The following is an 18225-nucleotide window of genomic DNA, read 5'->3' as shown; positions in this document are numbered from 1 at the left end:
CTTAACTATAAGTCTTATTGGTTTCTTCTTTCAACACTGGTTCCAGTATCACATGCTCTCTTTCTTTCCTGGACCTTTTATATTTTCTGAAATCCACACTGGACTAATTTTCTTAGAAAACATCTGAAAAGCTTTCATTGTCCTTACATTTCCAAAATGTTGTGGGTTTTTGCCCTTGAACTTCAAAATAAGCTTGACTTTTTAAGATTCTAGGTTAAAACATATTTTCCTCTCAGTATTTTCAAGACATTACTATCTATTTAGAGTTCCAGGTCACTTGTGACAGAATCTTGCCAACCTGATCTTTTTTCATTGAAAATAACTTGCTTGTTTGTCTCTTTCCTTCTGGAAGCTTCTAGGATTACCCTTTTACTCTTTGATGACAGAAAGCTCATTAGCATGTGACTGAGTTTGGTGCTATTAAAAAAAATGAATCTTGCTTTTCACTTAGTGGATTATCGTCTCCTTTAAAGCCCTGTGAATTTTTCTTCTGTTTCCAAGTGTATCTCTTTGGTTGCACGTGGAAATCCCCAAATAACAGTGGCATAATAATATAGAAGTTAATTTTTTCCCTCACATAGAAGATGTTCAGAAGTAGGCAGTCTCAGACTGGTATGGTTGTTTCACAGTGAGAAGAGGGACTGAGGTTCCTCTTTTTCTGTTGCATATGACCTCCACTCTCAAGATAACCTTGTAATCCAAAATGGTTGCTGGAGCTCCAGCCATCACTTCCAAATTGCAGACTGGAGGAAAGGAAAAAAGCAGGAGGACAAAAATGGAGTCCTCTTACCTGAGCCAGCTTCCTTTAAGCAGCCTTTCTCGGAAGGCACACCCAACGATTCCACTCACATCTTCTTGGACAACATTTTGTCAGATGACCACACTTAGCAATAGGAGAGTATAGGAAATATAATCTTTTATTCTGTGCAACAATAAACCTAGCTAAAACCTGAGCTTCTGTTACCAAGGAGGAAAGGGACAGCTAGGTAGCTGCCACTGTCTGCCATACCTGCCCTCAATTCTCTCTGTCTTCTGCTTCTAGATGTTGGAACTCCTGGATTTCTTTTCTAGGTCTCAACTTTTCTCTAAGGCTTTCCATCTCCTTGCTTATTTGCTGTCTTCAATAACTACTTTTGTAACATGACGGTTTCTAGTGTTAATTCTGTGATTTAGCCCATTATTGAGCTGTGGTGCTTGTTTCTTTGTTTGTTCATTTGTTTCGTATGGATCTCATACCTTCAGATTCCAAGAACTCGGTCTGTTCTTCGCATAGCAGTCCGTTCTTAAATGCCTATGATCTCTCAAATCTCCCTGAGGATGTTAATTAAGATGTTTTAAAGTTTTGTGTTGTCTTTGCCGTATCTGTGCATGTCTGTAGAATGTCTACTGGGTCAGAATAGACACATATGATACCAATAATTGGGAAATACAACCACTATTGGCATAGTGGTTAAGAACATAAACTTTAAAGCCAACCTGCTGTGGGTTTCAATGTCAGCCTGTTCCTTACTAGCTGTATGATCACGGACCCTATACCGATTTCCTCAGCTACAAAGTGGAGATTTTAACCTGCACGTTGATGTATTAGCATCTGTGAAGCCCTTAGTACAGTGTCTGGCTAATGGTAAGCACCTTATAATTGTTAGCCACTAATATGTATTCTCTGCTTGTATGTGTCTTTTAGACTTGTGTCCTTTGATGTCATTAATTTGCTTGAACTATTTACAGTGTAAGGGTAGTCACCTGTTCTCCATACTTCTAACACATTTATTTTGCAATTTGTCCTCTGCTTTATGGTTCAGTTATTTGTATAAAATACAGAAGAGTTCACTTTTATGCACTTCTGTCAGCCTTTGTCTCTCTGATTTCTTCTAGTGCTTTGAAGCTTAAATAGTTCAGAGATTCACTTCTATGGTTTGCAGGTTTCATATGATTTAACTACATACGTTTCATTGACCTGATATGTGGAGAACGGTGGGAGGTAGGGATTTAGGCTGATCTGTTTTATGTTGTTATTCAATTGTCTCAACGCTTTTTATTATTCCATCACTCCACACTGATTTGTGGTTGCTTCTTCATTACAGAGTACATTCTCTGGTGAAATAGAGCTTGTCTGGTCAGTACGTCCATTGATTTATCGTGTGTGTGTGTGTGTGTGTGAAAACACATTTTGATTCTTTTCCATTATAGTTTATTACAAGATATTGAATATAGTTCCCTGTGCTATACAGTAAATCCTTGTTGTTTATCTATTTTATATATGGTAGTGTATATCTGTTAATCCCATACTCCCAATTTATCCCTCCCCCACTTGCCCTTTGGTAACCATAAGCTTGTTTTCTGTGAGACTCCTTATTTTAAAAAATCTCATTAACTGTCCTCATATATATATATATTTTTTCTTCTGAGCTCCCACACACAAAAAAATCTTGTTAATTTTTGATTAGAATTGTGTTAAACCTATAACTGACTTTCAGATGAATTGACCTCTTTTACACGTGCAGTATTTACATTTGTGCTAAGACCCAAAGAGAAGCTCTGAGTTTTTAGGCAAGTTACAGGTAGGCAGAGCAAGCTGCCCCAGCTCACACAGACTCTCCCAAGCCTGCCATGGCATCGGCCCCTGCAGGACCTGAAGTGGGCAATACTGTCCCTCGGCTCCAGACAAACCCACGCTTCCTTCCTGAGCATTTCCTGGACTAACCGCCCTGTAAACATCACTGAGTTTGGTTCTCCTCATGACCACCGTGTGAGACACGTTGGGTTGCGCACGGATGCAGAAAGCAAGGTTCAGGGAGCATTGGTGAGGCAGCCAGTGCACAGCAGGGGAACAGCCTGTGTTGAAAGTCAGTTTGGCTGAGCCCAGGGCCATGCTTTTCCCAGCAAGACAGTTTCTGGTGTGCGTGTGTACAGCTTGAGTGAAGTTTTAGACGATCTTATGGGCAGAAAAGGAGTCACAGTCCTCTCTGTTCTACTCTCCTGGTACTTCCCAGGGCTGCATGAAATGAAAAAAGGAGATCCCCAGGCTTCTGCAGAGAAAAGGGAACTGGCGTTTCAGGGGGTGGTGTGGGAGGAGTGAGGTAAATGGAAAAGGGCAGGGAGAGTCCCCGGCCCCTGCGTGTGTGTGAGTGTGCATGTCCTCACATCCAGCGGAGGACCACACTCCCAACACCCAGTGACTCCCCCAGGCAGATGCGGGTCAGTACCAGGGGGACCTGGGGACAAATCAAATACCAGGCCTCCCTCTTAGATTTTTCTCAACACCGGTGCACTGGGTACCCAATGTGCGGTCCAGTGGGAACCCACATCTTCAGGGGCCATTAAGTGCATCTCCCTCACGGTCACGTCCCAGGCACTGAGGCTGAGGAGAAGGGACTGTCCCAGGTGCCAGGCTGAGGCAGCAGTGGGAGCTGGAGCCCAGGCATCAGGGCCACTCCTGGGTCCGCCCCACCACGTGGGCCGAGTCCCAAGGGCTGATGCTTCCTTCCGCAGGCCTAGAAGAGGCAGGGTCCTGGAGACAGGATCCCCAAGAGGCGAGGACATGGATCTGGCCTGGCTCCCAGCTGGGGAGGAACACAAGATTCTAGAACAGTGAGGAGTCCAGACCCTACCCAGACCTGGACCCACCTGAGCCAGCCACCTGCTCTTCCAGAGCTGACTCCAGAGATGGCGCTGCCCCGGGGGCTGCTCCCCCTGGCCCTGCTGCTGCTCTGCTGGGGGCCCTGCGTGGCAGGGGCCCAAGGTGAGCCCGATCGCTCCCTCCCCCTCTCCCTCCGCCTTCTCACTGCTGCGCCCCATCCCCGAGGAGGCTCCAGACCCTACGCTCCAACCTTCCCTCCCTTCCTTCCTTGCCCCCCGCAACCCCTGCTATTTCTTTTCTCTCCTGGTCGTCCCTGGAGTCCCCTCTTCCCTCCTCCCACGTTCCCACTCATTCTTCTCTGGCCTCCTGTGAAGGCCTTCTCCAGTTGTGTGGCTTCTCTGCCCACATTTCTCACTGCGGCATCTGAGGCCTCTGACCTCCTGGCTGGCCATTCCAGTCCTTTCTCTGACCCTCCCTCGCCCCCAGACATCGGCACCTAGACGGCCTCAACCAGTTCCCACCACGGCACCTTTGCTCCTGGGGACCCTCGGCCTGGGGGTCTCTCCTCCTGCCTGGAGGCCCTGCTGAGATGCTCCCCAGGCTCTTCAGGCCCATGAACCCCCCTCCCCAAGGGTTCACTGAGAGCTTGGCTCCCCTGATAACCCTGGAGACCACGCTCCCTTTCCCAGCAGCTGACCACGAGAGCAGGGTGGGGACGTCCCAGAGTAAGGCCCTGCCACACTGCCCCTTAGGGGTGGGTTTGTGCCTCTGCTCCCAGGCTGCAGCACCCAGGGGCCCAGGGGCAGGGCATGTGCCTGATGCATGTCTCCACCCTGGGGTGGGAGGGACCCTATTCCAGGAGCAGGGCAAGGTGGGGACTCAGGACATATACTGTGAATCAACTAGTCTATGTGTTTCTGTGCAGACAGGAGGGTCCGCGGCTGGCACCCTCACAGCTGCAGAGCCCCCAGCCCCGCCCAGGGCTCCTGGGGACCTGTATGGCCTCCAGGAGCCTCTCCGGGACTCTGGGAGACTCCTCCCCAGTGCCACATACCAGGAGGGGCTGGGAGGGGCGGTGACAAGGGACGTCTGGAGGGGAGAGGTGTGACCCGCTTTCTGCCTCCCCCTGTCAGGGACCTTCCCCCTGCAGAGCCTGCGCTGCTATAACGACTACACCAGCCGCATCGTCTGCAGGTGGGCGGACACCCAGGACTCCCAGCGGCTGGTCAACGTGACCCTCCACCGCAGGCTGAACAGGCGAGTGAGGCCGGGCCTGGAGCCGGAGGGCAGGAAGGGCCTCTGCTGTGGGGACTGTGCCGGGGTCGGGGCTGGACGGGGGTCGGGGCAGGGAGGCCCCTGCCCAGGAGCTGCTGCCCCATCAGGCGGCCTGCCACGCCCGCGGGCTGGTGTCTGACATCAGGTTTGGGGGAAGAGCCTCCTGTGTTAATACCGTTGTTATGATGGTGATGGTGATAACCTTCTCTTGTTTTGTCACAATTGAACAAGATCACCAGGCAGGAATCGATCTCGGTTCACCCTCCCTGTGAGGCGGGCAGGGATATGATGCCCAATTCACAGACGAGGAAACCGAGGCCACACGGTGGGGAAGTGGCCTGAGCGGGACCAGTGTCCTGCGTCCAGCCTGCATGGCAGGGCTCCACGTGCCCCCTGGGCCCTGCCACCTCCAGAGTGGCGGTTTCTCCTCTCTCCTCACAGCGCCTCCCGGGCCTACCCCATTCGGGAAGGTGCTCCCACCATTCTGGGATTTGGTGAGAGTCTGACTCACCATAATAGAAATAATGAAACAGCTGGCACCACAGGGTCTGGGGTGTGCCCTGGAGGCCGCCCCTGGGAAGGAGCCGCTCTCACCCCACAGTGTCACTGCCCTACCGCTCTCTCTCCTGCCCTCCCGGGAGCCTCAGTCTTCCTTGTCCACTGTCCTCAGCCCCCACCCCACCTCCCACCCTTAGCTGTGACCTACTTCCTTCTGCTCGGGGACAACAGATCCTCCCACCCCGACCCCTAGCCCCCCACCTCACACGTCTGCCGCCTTCCTGGCCCCGCCCTGCAGGATCTGTCCTGTCCCAGGGCTGCCTGAGGCTGCAGCTGGGGTCCCACCTGGTCTTGCTGCTCAAGGACATCGCTGCCACCACAGTCCCCACTGTTTTCTTTTTCAGTCGCCTTTCCCTCCTTTCCTTCTCCACCACAGCATTCAATCCATCAGCAAATGCTGTCAACTTTATCTTCAAATAGAATGTGAATCTGGCTAACGCCATGGTTCCAAACACTTCTTATCACTGCCTCCTAACTGGTCCCTCCCCTTCCAATATTGCCACCCCCTGCGACCCAGTGTATCCACAGCCCAGGAGCCAGAGGAATCCTTTCAAGGCATGCCAAAATGTCACTCCTTTGCTCATAACTCTGAATTTTCCCCAGTTCCAGTGAAATCAAAATAATCATATTTCCTTAAATTCCTTTTGAGCACTGGCCTCCCATCACCTCCCACAACTAGGCTTCTAGACCTCCCACCCTTACATCTCTACTCTGTGCACACTGGTTAACTGCCTAGTTATACAGCACTCCAAACCTGTGCCTACCCCAGGGCCTTTGCACCTGCTGTTCCCTTTCCCCGAAATCCCCTTTCAGAATCCGCATGGAGTCCTCTCTCATCTCCTCAGATGTCACCTTTTCTAAGAGACCTTTCCTGCCTCCCTTATTTCGAATTATATCCCCATCCCAGCCCTTCTGGCCTCTTCATACCTCTTTCCTTCTTGACTTGTCTACTATGCACAGTGTTCTCCATTTGACACACGGCCTAGTTTCTTCAGTTGTTTCATGTGTGTCTCCCTCTCTTAGGATGTCAGCTCTGTTGACAGGGATTTGTGTGTTTTGTTCCCTGCCAGGCCCCCTGATCCTAAACAAAGCCTTACACATGGGAACCACTCAATAATGTTTGTGAATGAGTGATTCTTCTTCTCTCTGGGCTAACCTGCATCCTCTCCTGACAGGGGCCTTCCACAGCCAGTGTCCTGCGATCTCAGTGATGGCATGCCCTGGTTCGATGGCCATTGTCCCGGCTGTGTGCCCAGAATATGTGTCATTCCCTACGAAGTTTTTGTCATTGCTGACCATGACTACTTCTCATTCCGACCAGACCAGCCTCTGGGTGCCCAGCTCACCGTTACTCTGAGTCAGCATGGTGAGGCCTGGGGGCCCTGGCCAAGGGTGGTTCCCTGTGTGGACAGGGGTGTCCAGGCTGCAAGAGATGGGCCAGGGAGGGAGATCCTTCAAGGGGTGTAGACAGCGGCTTGAGTTGGGTTTAGTTCTTGGGGGAAGAGGATACAGTCTCCTTAGATGGAGGCATTGGGTCGGGTTCAAGGTGAGGAGCCCCAGCCAAAGGTACCCACCCCCTCCCAGATGCTCCAGCACCTGCCAAGTTATTGCCTTCCAGACCCGAGGCTTCCCGTCTAGAAGAACAGTCCTTCCTAGTCAGATACAAACTTTATTCTTTCATCAATTTGGTCTCATGGAACGTCTGTGACGACCCATTTAATAGATGAGGCATTTGAGACCCAGAGCAATTACATAACTTTTCCAAAGTGCCACCATGAGCCATGATGATAGTGATGGGCCGGACTTGCCGAGTGCTCTCTGCATGTTGGAGATGAAGGCCATGCCCTCGCTGCGCGGCCCCCAGTGTGTGCGCTGCGTGTCCACAGAGCCTAAGAAAGTCAATGGTCTTGGGTGGGAGTCGATGATTACTTTATATAAATAGTCAGGCTTCATTTAACTGTACCTCAGACAGAAATACAACCAGCATTTTCATTACATGAATTCAATCATATTTGTGATTAGAATGATCCTGAAATAAACATGGGGTCATTTTTTAAAGTTAGTATTGGGCTTCCCTGGTGGCGCAGTGGTTGGGAGTCCGCCTGCCGATGCAGGGGACACGGGTTCGCGCCCCGGTCCGGGAAGATCCCACGTGCCGCGGAGCGGCTGGGCCCGTGAGCCATGGCCGCTGTGATGAAACAGGCTGAGAGAGCAGGAACTTGCCCAAGATTAGGTACTCAGCTGCTAGTGTCTGAATTTATTGTCCTGGATCCCAAACCCTGGGTCACCTGCTGCTCCTTGCAAGTGTCGGACGGGGAAGGGGCTCCAGGCTTTGCTTCCCGCCTCTGTTCATCACAGCAGCACAGAGCTGTTGCCTGGAGGAGGCGATGAGTTAGGCTGTGATGAATTCACTCCAAACAATGTCTCAAAACATGTGTCTGATGGATGAGAAGGGGTCCCGTCCCGGTGGAGCTCAGAGCGTACAGGGCGGGACACACCAGATGTTGTCGGGTGTGATCACTTACTGAAGGCGGGTGCGTGCCACGTGCCGAGGGGCAGTGGACAAGGGGCCCCTGGGAGGTCAGGACAGGCTTCCCCAAGGAGGGAGCTTTGTAGGGAGATCTGAAGGGTGGGAGGGAGGAGAGTGGGAAGAGCATCCTTGGCAGAGCAAGGAGTGTGTGCGAAGGCTGGGCGACTCGGGAGGACGAGGCAGGTTGGGAAAACCGCAAGTAATTGTGTTTCAGAAGCATCAACTTCAGGAGGACTGGGCAGTGGTAAGGAGGGGGGCAGGGAAGGCGGGGGGCTGACCTGGAGAGGCTTCTGTGCTCTGCAAAGGAGTTGTTTAGGGGTCAACATCTAGACGATGGAGAGCCACTGAAAGGGCATGTCATGATCAGATGTGGGTGTGATGATGTCAGAGGTGGGTGATGTACAGTGTAGATGGCAGGCGACAGGAGGTGGTGGGAGGACGGAGAACAGACTGTGACCTAAGGTACTCATCCCAGAGAGAAATGATAGGGATTCAACTGCCGTACGGCCAAGGGATGGGAAATTGGAGGGATACAAATCGAAGTTAGGATATACAAGCAATTCATTCATTAATCTGCTCTTCAATAGAACACTTGCACATACAGGAAAGCAGTGAACAAGCCGTCAGTGTCCCTGGCCCTGTGAAGCTTAGGAGTGATGACAGGTGTCATGGCTGAGATGGGGACCACTTAGAAATGGCGAGGGCAGTGTGGCATTTGCCTTCTGGAGCATACGTTGAGCGGGAAGTTCAGTTTTAGCCCAAACCATTTAGGCAATGAATCAGGGAGGCCTTGAGGTGCTGGGGAACGGAGAGATGTGCATCTGGTCTGCTCTGAGGTTACACATGTGGGGATCTGAATATTTCACTTCCTCTGTCACCTCCACCTGTGAAATGAGCTCATGGACTACATCTCTCAGGTTGGATGAATAGGTTTTCCATTGGTTTCCCAGTCTGTGCAGTTGGGAGCAGCTTCCTAGGGCTCCAGGCTGCATGACAGGCTCGGGGGCTAGGAGTGCATGATTGATTAGTGATGCCTGCTGGGGCCCGGGCTGGGGCAGCGGGGCTCTGGATCTGCCATTCTGGGCTGAAAATTTTCTGAGGCTCCAGCTCTGACACGCTCTATCATGCCCTGGCCCCTGTCCAGCATAGAATATTGACATCTCGTTCGTCCCTTACGGAATTTTTTGTGTTGGAAAGTCATCTCTCAGCACTTTCAGATATAGAAGCTTCAGGAAGTCTGCAGCCATGCCATTCACGGATGACTCTGCTCACCCAATCCTGTAGGTCCCAGCAGGTGTCTGCCTGCTGTTGGTGATGGAATGATTTCATGAAAATCTCTGAAGGTGGACCTACATGTACTCATTCATTTATTCCTTCATTGATTCATTCACTTTGTCCCCATATGCAATGAACCACTCATCTCAGGCCCTGGGGAGAGGCAAGGGGGTCAGGACCCCACCCCTGACATCCACAAGCTCCTGGACTACTTGAGGGGGCAGATGTGGAAGCATCTATATCCTCCAGGGCTATAAGGATCATACAAAGGGCTATGGTGGGGCAGGAAAAGGAGCAAGGGATTCTGCCTGGGGGAGGGGTCCAAGAATGTTCTAGAGGAGGAGACATGTCTGCTGGGCACTGAGAAGTGCAGGATGACACTGGACACTGAAATAAGAAAGTGTGGACAGGAGAGGGAGTAACATGAGTCACAGCGTCCTCTGCTGGGAAGGAGGCCACACACACCTCCTCGTGGGCAGTGGGGACAGGAGGAGGCTCCACTTGGGGTGTAACTGGCAGCCCTTTGCATGGAGCTTATGTTCTGGGCGCCCAGCAATCTGCACATCTTCATTCGCATGTACATCGGATCCTCACAATTCAGCAGATGAAGGTCTGAGGCCCACAGAGGTGAGGGGTCTCTCCAAGGTCGCTCACTCCGTGGCGGTAGTGCTTGGCCCGGAACCCAGGTCTGTCCACACATGGGCCATGCAGGCCCTGAACCTCCCACACAGTCGTCCAGCCCCTTAGGGACGCTTTCCTTCCTCTCCCTCCAGTGCAGCCCCCCGCACCCAGGGACCTCAACATCAGTGCTGCTGGGGACAGTGTCCTGCTGTCCTGGAATGTGGCCCATGGGGGTTCCCAGAGCCACTGGCTGTCCAGCCTGGAGTTTGAGGTGGTCTACAGGAGGCTTCAGGACTCCTGGGAGGTAGGGACCCCACCAGCTGTGCCCTGCGCCCACGGGGACCTGGCCCAGCCGTCCCTGCTCCAGCAACCCCTCTCTCCCCCAGGACGCCCCCACCATCTACTCCAGCGCCTCCCGGGCCATCCTGGGGCCAGAGGACCTCATGCCCAGCAGCACCTATGTGGCCCGAGTGCGCACCAGGCTGGCCCCGGGCTCGGGGCTCTCGGGACGGCCCAGCCAGTGGAGCACAGAGGTTCGCTGGGCCTCCCCGCCAGGTAACAGAGTCGGAATGGGACACTGCCCCCCTGTGGGGAGGGCCGCTCATTACAGCTCCTGGACAGAAGGCGTCCAGGGGTCCGCACCATGGGATCCACGGAGGCTCTGAGCCATGTGTTCACAGTGACTTCCCTGGCCCACCCCGTCCCTACTGCGACTCTGCAGAGGCAGCGGCTGCATCTTACTCGCTTCTGGGACCCAGTTTGTTGCCCACTTTCTGTGGAGAAGCAATTGCAGTTTAATCACGATGGCATATGAACATCTGTGTTTTCGTGAGAGCTGCACCATCCACGGACATACCAACGTGATTGCGTTAAACTCCCAAACCCTGAGGCTGACATGCCCTCCCAGCTTTGCACAGGGGGGTGTGAAGGCTCACAGAATTCCCTCTCTGACCTGTGTTTACACAGCTGGCCCTTCGGGCTGAGTTCAACCCCTGGTCCTTTTGGCCCCAATGCCCATAATCTCTCTGTGATGAGCCTCATGGTGGGCCCACTGAGGGCTAGGGAATGAATGAATAAGGAATGAATGAAGGACTGTCTCCCTCCCAGGGAATGAGTCCCAGCCCCAGAACCTCCAGTGCTTCTTCGACGGGGCTGCCCTGCTCCGCTGCTCCTGGGAAGTGAGGTCCGAGGTGACCAGCTCGGTCTTCTTCACCCTCTTTTACAAGTCCGGCCCCAGTGCAAGGTGAGCGTCCCCTGCCTCTGTCCCCTCTGCTCCTCTAGGCCTAGCCCTCTCCTGGCCTCCTCCTGCCCCTGGGGGCCCAGCAGAAGCCACAGTTCATCCGGAGGTCTCATCCCTCATGTGGCCCTGCCTCCCCCTGCCTCACCTTTGCCGTGATCCTCAGGGAGGAAGAATGTTCCCCAGTGCAGACAGAGGAGACCAGCAGCCCTTACGTCCGGCAATGCTGCCAGATTCCCGTGCCTGACCCCAGGAACCACAGCCAGTACATTGTCTCTGTTCGACCGAAAGCGGAAGAGAAACTTATAAAGAGCTCAGATAACAGTGAGTTTGCCCCCAGCCTTCTGCACGGAGAGTCTTGTGACGGCACTGTTTCCTCTGTAACCCGTATAAACTCAGGGTTCCCCAGGGCCCAGTCTTCATGTTTGTCACTTTCAGTGAAAAGTCCAGGGAGCAAATTGAACAAACATGATTCCCATGGGTCCTGGAAGTTCTCAAGTAGCAATAATGCAACAATGACAGTGGTCAATAACATGAAGGAAGATGCAATTGATCTTCTCAAGCATATCGATATTAAAAGCTTGACCTCATTCTTTTAACTCTATTTTCCCTTCCAGCTTTGCAGCTGCTCTGAAGTTCCTACTGTTGCCCGTGGCCTCTTGGTCGTCCCACCAAATTTTCCCTTTCTTTCCCTGTTTGATTTTTCTCTTTCAGGTTTCCAAAGTCCTCCCCTGACTGGTATTTTCAGTCTTCAAGATAATTGACCTATGATTTTCTTCTTCATAGAGCGTATGCAAATGGACTGGGGACTAGCACGTATGCAAATGGACTGTAATTCCTCACAGGTTAATGTTCCTGATTCCTGGTACATAGCAAGGACCTCATGCAAAGGACTCTCCTGCATGGCTTCACAATGATCAAGTTCTTCTGCCCAGTCTTTAGTGTGTGTCAGAGACAGCAGCCAGTTTGTCCTAGTCACCTGGGTTTGAATCCACTACTTACTCATTGGGACCCTCCAGGTTGCAATCTTTGTCTCTACCACTTGTTAGCTGCTTGTCCTTAGCAAGTTACCTGATCATTCTGGGGCTCAGTTCTCTGTCTGAGAAGTGGACAAATTGTGTATTTACTACATAGGGCTGCTGTTAGAATTGAGAGAAATAATTCATGTAGATTGAGCATTCATAGAAATGCTTAGAACACTGCCAATACTGTAGATTAGAAAAAATTAATAGTAACTTTATTTCTACTTAAATACTAGGGGTAACCCATACTTTTGGTCACTTCACAACGAAACAAGTGTATCTCAGCATCTCCCAAGAGAAGGGCGGCTCAGGTCAAAATAGATGAGATGGTGAAGTGGGACTTCAAAGACCCCGAGATGGTGAAACCTGGGGTCCTGGGTCAGTGGAGAGAGCACCTGTGACCAGCATGGAACACAAGGGATAGTCCACTGGAGGAATGTTAGAAATGATTTCTCTAAAAGTTTCCCTCCCTCCAGTCCAGATGGCTTCTCCAACCCTCAACTTGACCAAGGGCAGAGACGGCTACATCCTGCACTGGAAAGAAGAAAAAATGAACTATGAACACATAGCTTGCATCTTCCAGGTCCAGTACAAGAAAGAAGCAGCCTCATGGGAGGTGAGGGCCTGTGTCTGAGGAGTGGCCTGGATGGGGGAAGGGGGAAACGAGAAAGACCAGGGAGTGTGCCACCTGCCAGGTTCCTGGCTCCCAGCAGGTGCCCAGTCAGAGGGAGACACTGGGACTTGGTGGTCATGACCCTGTGCAGTCAGCAGGTCACTGTCCCTTCCCTTGGTGAAGGAACTGAGACTCACAGAGCTGATGTGAACTTGACCAAAATGAACGCGTGACCCTGAGTCGCAAAGGAGCTGTAGACCTCAGGACGAGAGACAGGCGGAGGAAGGGTTTGCAAAAGTCATAAAGGGGGCATTTCTTCGCGAGAATCTCATCCAGAATGCAAAGATGCAGTTGCTAAGAGGGGAGCTGCTCCCTGCGAGGTGCGCAGGGCTCCAGCCTGGGACTCAGTATCTGGGCCCCACCCCCAGGTATCCATCAGGGCCTGTGGGCAGAGCCTGGGGCTCCACAGAGGCCAGTTCAGAAACCTCGGAGCCAGCCCCAGACCTTCAGGCTGGAAATGGGGAAACTGAGGCCAGAAGGGGGTGTGTCAGTGGTGGAGCTGGAAGTGGTCCCTGGGCTCCTGAACATCTGTCTGAGGGTCCAGAGTCCAGTCATCCTGTACTGCACTCCTGGGAAGGCCGTAATTAGGGTCCAGGCTGTCCCAGGAGGAGCTGGGAGGCTGAGTGGGGACATGGTGACTGACTCCTCACGGTTTCTGGGCCTCGGTGTTGTCATATGTCACGGGGTGCATTGCCTGCGGGCACTGGAGCATGGTCCTCCGTGGTGGGAGTGATGCTGCCTCAGATCTGATGTGACTGCAAGCTGGGGGCTGATGGGTAGCAGAAAATCTGGGGTACTGAGGCGGGAGGGCTTCGTAGCTGTGCCCACGTGCACCAGACCTCAGCACATCTGCTCACACACCTGCACCCACAGGAGACCAAGACAGAGGACTTCCAGAACGCCCACAGCATGTGCCTGCCACCTCTGGAGCCTGCCACCAGGTACCAGGCCAGAGTGAGAGTCAAACCTGACCCCCGAGGCTACAACGGGATCTGGAGCGAGTGGAGTGAGGAGAGCTCCTGGGACACTGAGTGGGGTATGTCCTCCCGGCCCCCACTCACCCCTCCAGGCACAGCCCCACTGGGCAGAGGACGGGGATGATATGGGCATGAGATGTAATCCCACCCCAGGCTAGCATCCTTCCCTGCCAGGTGTCATTAGGGATGAGAAAGTGACACCTGGTGTGCAACACGGCCTGCAGGTGAGGTCTCGAGAGGGCAGAGGAGAGCACGTCTCACCAGCAGGTCTCCCTAAGCCTGGACCTTAGCCCTCTGTTAATATGGCCCATGCTTCCCATGCTTCCATTAGCTTTTGTAGCAGCTACTACCCAGGGACCACCCAGCCCGAGTTTTCTGTTACCATGAAGAGCTACAGACTGGGGCCTGGGATTGGAAAGCTTTGGTCTGATTTCTCAACCTTCCCTCAATCTGCACTTGCTAATTTCATTTATCTGTCACTGTCGCCATAGCGGCCACCAGGAGACAAGTACAGAACAAGGTCCGGGAGGTGGCGGCAGAGAGAGGAAAAAGTGTCGGCAGCAAAAAAATAAAAATAAAAAAAAATAAGTGTTGGCCGCAAGGTTGCCCAGCCAGCCATAGCAGGGAAAGAGCACGAGGAAGAGGACCCCAACCAAGCAGAAAGAAGGGCTGGGCCCCTGGACCTAAGGGAAGGAGACCAGGGGAGTCCTGGAGGTGCCCAGCCTCTGAGGGGCTTGAGGCCAAGTGGAGAGTTGTGAGGGCCCCTGATGGGCCTTTGCACCTTCTGGTTCCTCCACCATCACCCCTTTCCCCATCTCGGCCTCTCCAGGCCTCCCTGTTCTTGATGACCACCTTCTATGCTGCCTCCTTCAGGAAGTGCCCTATGATTGCCTCTGGCTGCAGTCACTGCCCACCTACAGCAACACCAGCTACTGGACAGGATCTAACCCTCTGTGTCCTGCCAGCAATCCAGCACTGTGGGTGGCTCAGACAAATGTCCTCTTCTTCTTAGTCTGCTTCTGGCCTCTTCTTCCCCTCTGCATGCCAAGGCAGCAAATTCACCTCATCTCCTGAGCCCCCAGCCCTTTCCCTCCCCAAAACCTAATGCTCCTGTTTCCTCCTGGCTGCCTGGAAGTGCTGCCCATGTGGGTCCTGGCGCTCACCCTGGTCATCAGCACCTTGATCCTGCTCGTGTCCCTGCGCTTCTGTGGCGTCTACGGGTACAGGTAAGGTGACTCCAAGGTGGAGGCGGGCGCTACCCAGGGCCCCAGACAATGCCAGGGACCCCACAGCTGACTTCCTCTAGTCTCTGCTCTGCAACTCACACCCTGTGGGGCCTTGGTCAAAGCTGCCCGTTCCCTGGGCTTTACTTTCACCTCGGTACCTGAGCACAAGGCAGCTGCCCTGAGGTCTTGGGCAGCGGTCACCCCCCTGCTGTCTTTCCAGGCTGAACCGGAAGTGGGAGGAGAAAATCCCCAACCCGAGCAAGAGCCACCTGTTCCAGGTAGGGGCTGGCTGTACTCCTGCGCCCACATCCCCACACCCGTGTCCTCCTCCCCTTCCGGTGGGCCTTGAGCAGGGGTGGTACGTGGCCAGGTCAGGGGCTGGGAAGCTCTAAGAGCCGGGCCGGCCCCTGCAAGCCCAGCACTGCGATCCCCTGGGCCCGTCCGATGCACAGGGTGCCCCGCCCGGGGGGACTCACGTGGAACAGCAGAGAGGGCTGGCGTGGGGATGCCAGGACCTGGGGGGCGCAAGGAGAGCCTGAGTCACATAGGAGGCAGGAGGGGTGGTGGGAAGCAGCGTGGCTTCCCCAGGACAGGGCAGCAGCGCTGAGCTCTGAAGGATGGAGGGTGGTGGCAGGTGGGAGAGGCCACTGCTGGCAGAAGGCGAGTGGAGGGTGGAGACAAGACTCCTTGGAAAGGAGACCTGAGGGGCGTGGGCGGTGAGTCTGGGATGCAGCACGGGAGGCTGAGAGGACACCGGGGAGGGCGCCGGCACGTGGGGGGCGGGAGCCCTTTGGTCAGGCAGGTAGGGCCAGGACGGCCTTGGGAGGGTCTCACGGCCAGTGCGGAGGAGACTAGGGGTGAGCATGGAGACAGGGACAGCCCAGATGGGCGTCCCCGTGGGCACAGACTGCCCGTCCTTGCTGCCCAGGGCCCCGGGCCAAGTCCCAGCCCCTCTCTGGCCGTGTGTTCCTGGGGTCAGGAGGGTGTGGTCGCTGCTGCCCATGCTGAGATGCCGCCACGTCTGGGGCCTGCTGAACCCTCGCCACCCTCAAGGCCCTCCCCCCACCTCACCTCCTGGGGTGCCCCCACCCCACAGGCACAAATGCCCTCTCTCCCCCCAGAACGGGCACGCCGGGCTCCGGCTCCCACAGGGCACGCACGTCGTCGGCAGCGGGAGCCACGCACACAGGGGGCTCTGGGGCGGCAGCTTCGCTCAGCCGGAGGGGTGAGTGTCAGCGCGGGATCCCTAGGAGGTGGGACGGTGGCTCCCTCCTGCACGTCGGGGCTCAGGGGAGGTGGCCTCGGACTGGGGCTCAATGGGAACAGGGCCTTGGAGGCTGACTGCACTAAAGCAAGAGGTGTCCCGGCTGCATGGCGGGAAGAGCTTCCCGATTCCCAGCTTAGGGAGGGTCGTGGCCAGAAGCCGGAGACTGGAGCAGACGACCTCCCCCGGCCCTGCTGCCCAGGGAGACGCCACGCTGCCTTGGTCCCACTGGGTGGCAGAGGATCTGCGAAACCTCATGGCCTCAGCACCTGAGCGGCCGGCTCACCACTAAGCCTCAGGTGGGGCAGGTGAAGGCCGAGGGCATGGCCGAGCCCAGGCTGGGCGCTGACGCTGCGTGCTGGCAAGGAGAGGGAGGTGGGAGGGGCCACAGCTGGCAGAGCATGACCTTGAAGGAGAGTGCCGGCGCTGGAGGGGAACCACAGGGAGGCTGGAGGGGCAACCGGTCTCCTGTTCCCGGCCGGCTCCCTCACCTCGCCCTGCTCTGCGTTTCCTGTGAGCTCTGGGTGGAGCCCGGCCTCCAACCCACCCCCTGGCTCCCCGTGCGCGAGCTGAGGCATCTGTCAAGGGTGGTGCCAGCGTCCCTGCCCTTGTTCTCCCCACAGGGCGTCCCCTGTAGACATCGGGCACAGTGAGGTGTCACCTCTCACCACAGAGGACCCTAAAGATGCCTGTGATTCATCATCTGAGCCTGACATGACTCTGGTCACCTCGGACCTCCGCACAGAGCTGCCGCCCAGGCCCCCGCCAGAGCTGGCCACCCCGGCAAGCAGGCCTGAGAGCCAGGCTTCCGGCTTTGATTTCAATGGCCCCTACCTGGGGCCACTTGACAGCCGCTCCCTGCCGGACATCGTGGGCCAGCTGGGGCCCCTACGGACAGGCATGAGCAGCAAGCCGCAGCCCCCAGGGTCCCTGGAGTACCTGTGTCTGCCCACAGGGGGGCAGGTGCAGCTGGTCCCACTGGCCCAGGTGATCGGGCCGGGCAAAGCCAGGGATGCGGACCTGAGGCCCAGCCCAGGCACCGAGGGGAGCCCTTCCCTGGAGCCAGGAGCAGGCCCTGCCCCTCCTGAGCCTGGGGTGATGGTGGGTGGTCAAGGCCCGAAGGACAGGGCCCCCCCAGGTCTGCCCACTGGCTCTCGGGGTCCTGAGGAAGGCACTGTGGCCACTGGTTACGTCACCACCGCAGAGCTGACATTCACCCCACCCATAGGGGCCCCATCTCCTTCCCAGGCTCCCCCTCTGAGCCTCCCTTCAGACCGGAACCCCAGCCTCTGTCCTGGACTGGCTGATGGTCCCCCTGGATCCCTAGCCCCACTGAAGCCAGAGTTCGAGGGCTATGTGGATCTCCCTCCAACCGCAGGCCAGTTTCCCCAGTCCCCTCTAGCCAGCCCTGCCCCTCCTGCAGCCAGCAGTCCTGTCCTGGGCCCAGGGCCGCTCCGGGCAGATGTGTTCTCAGTCTCCCCAACCCCTGAGGGGCTCCTTGTGCTGCAGCAGGTGGGTGACTACTGTTTCCTCCCTGGCCCAGGGTCTGGCCCTCTCTCACCCCAGAGTAAGCCCACCTCCCCAGGACCCTGTCCTGAGATCAAGGACCTCAACCAGGTGTTCCAGGCCAAGAAGCCCCCATCTCAGGCCATTCCCCAGGTGCCGGCCATTCAGCTCTTCAAAGCCCTGAAGCAGCAGGATTACTTGTCACTGCCCCCTTGGGATGTCAGCAGGCCTGGGGAGGTGCACTGAGACCCTGTAGACGTTGAGGGAGGGGAATAGAAGGACAGGGTCTGCCTTTCCTCCCGCCCTGCCTTTCCCTCCTGCCAGCCCCTGGTCCCTTCCATGGTCCTTTCCGCAAAGCCAAGGAGAAGTTTCCATGTTGTAACGTGGAGATCAGAAAAACAAGTCAACCATCTACCTCCTCCCTTGACCTTCAGCAAGGTCAAGCTCCTCTTTCTCTCCCTCCCTCTCTGCCACACAGGAA

The 18225-nt window shown here is 55.2% G+C and overlaps 1 protein-coding gene across 1 annotated transcript; it reads left to right on the top strand.

Moving 5' to 3' along the window:
* Window positions 1-3666: 3666 nt before the first annotated feature.
* Window positions 3667-17990, top strand: CSF2RB (colony stimulating factor 2 receptor subunit beta). Its single transcript, XM_065888136.1, has 13 exons — window positions 3667-3742; window positions 4714-4837; window positions 6589-6779; window positions 9992-10143; window positions 10226-10394; window positions 10947-11082; window positions 11243-11400; window positions 12575-12714; window positions 13645-13807; window positions 14884-14974; window positions 15195-15252; window positions 16096-16199; window positions 16862-17990. The coding sequence occupies exons 1-13, from the start codon at window positions 3667-3669 to the stop codon at window positions 17988-17990; spliced, it is 2691 nt and encodes an 896-aa protein (XP_065744208.1).
* The last annotated feature ends 235 nt before the right edge of the window (window positions 17991-18225 follow it).

This window comes from Phocoena phocoena, chromosome 11 (assembly GCF_963924675.1).
Source record: "Phocoena phocoena chromosome 11, mPhoPho1.1, whole genome shotgun sequence".
NCBI classification, from domain to species: Eukaryota; Metazoa; Chordata; class Mammalia; order Artiodactyla; family Phocoenidae; genus Phocoena; species Phocoena phocoena.
Note: the sequence above shows the minus strand (reverse complement) of the source record. Positions and strands in the feature narration are given on the sequence as shown.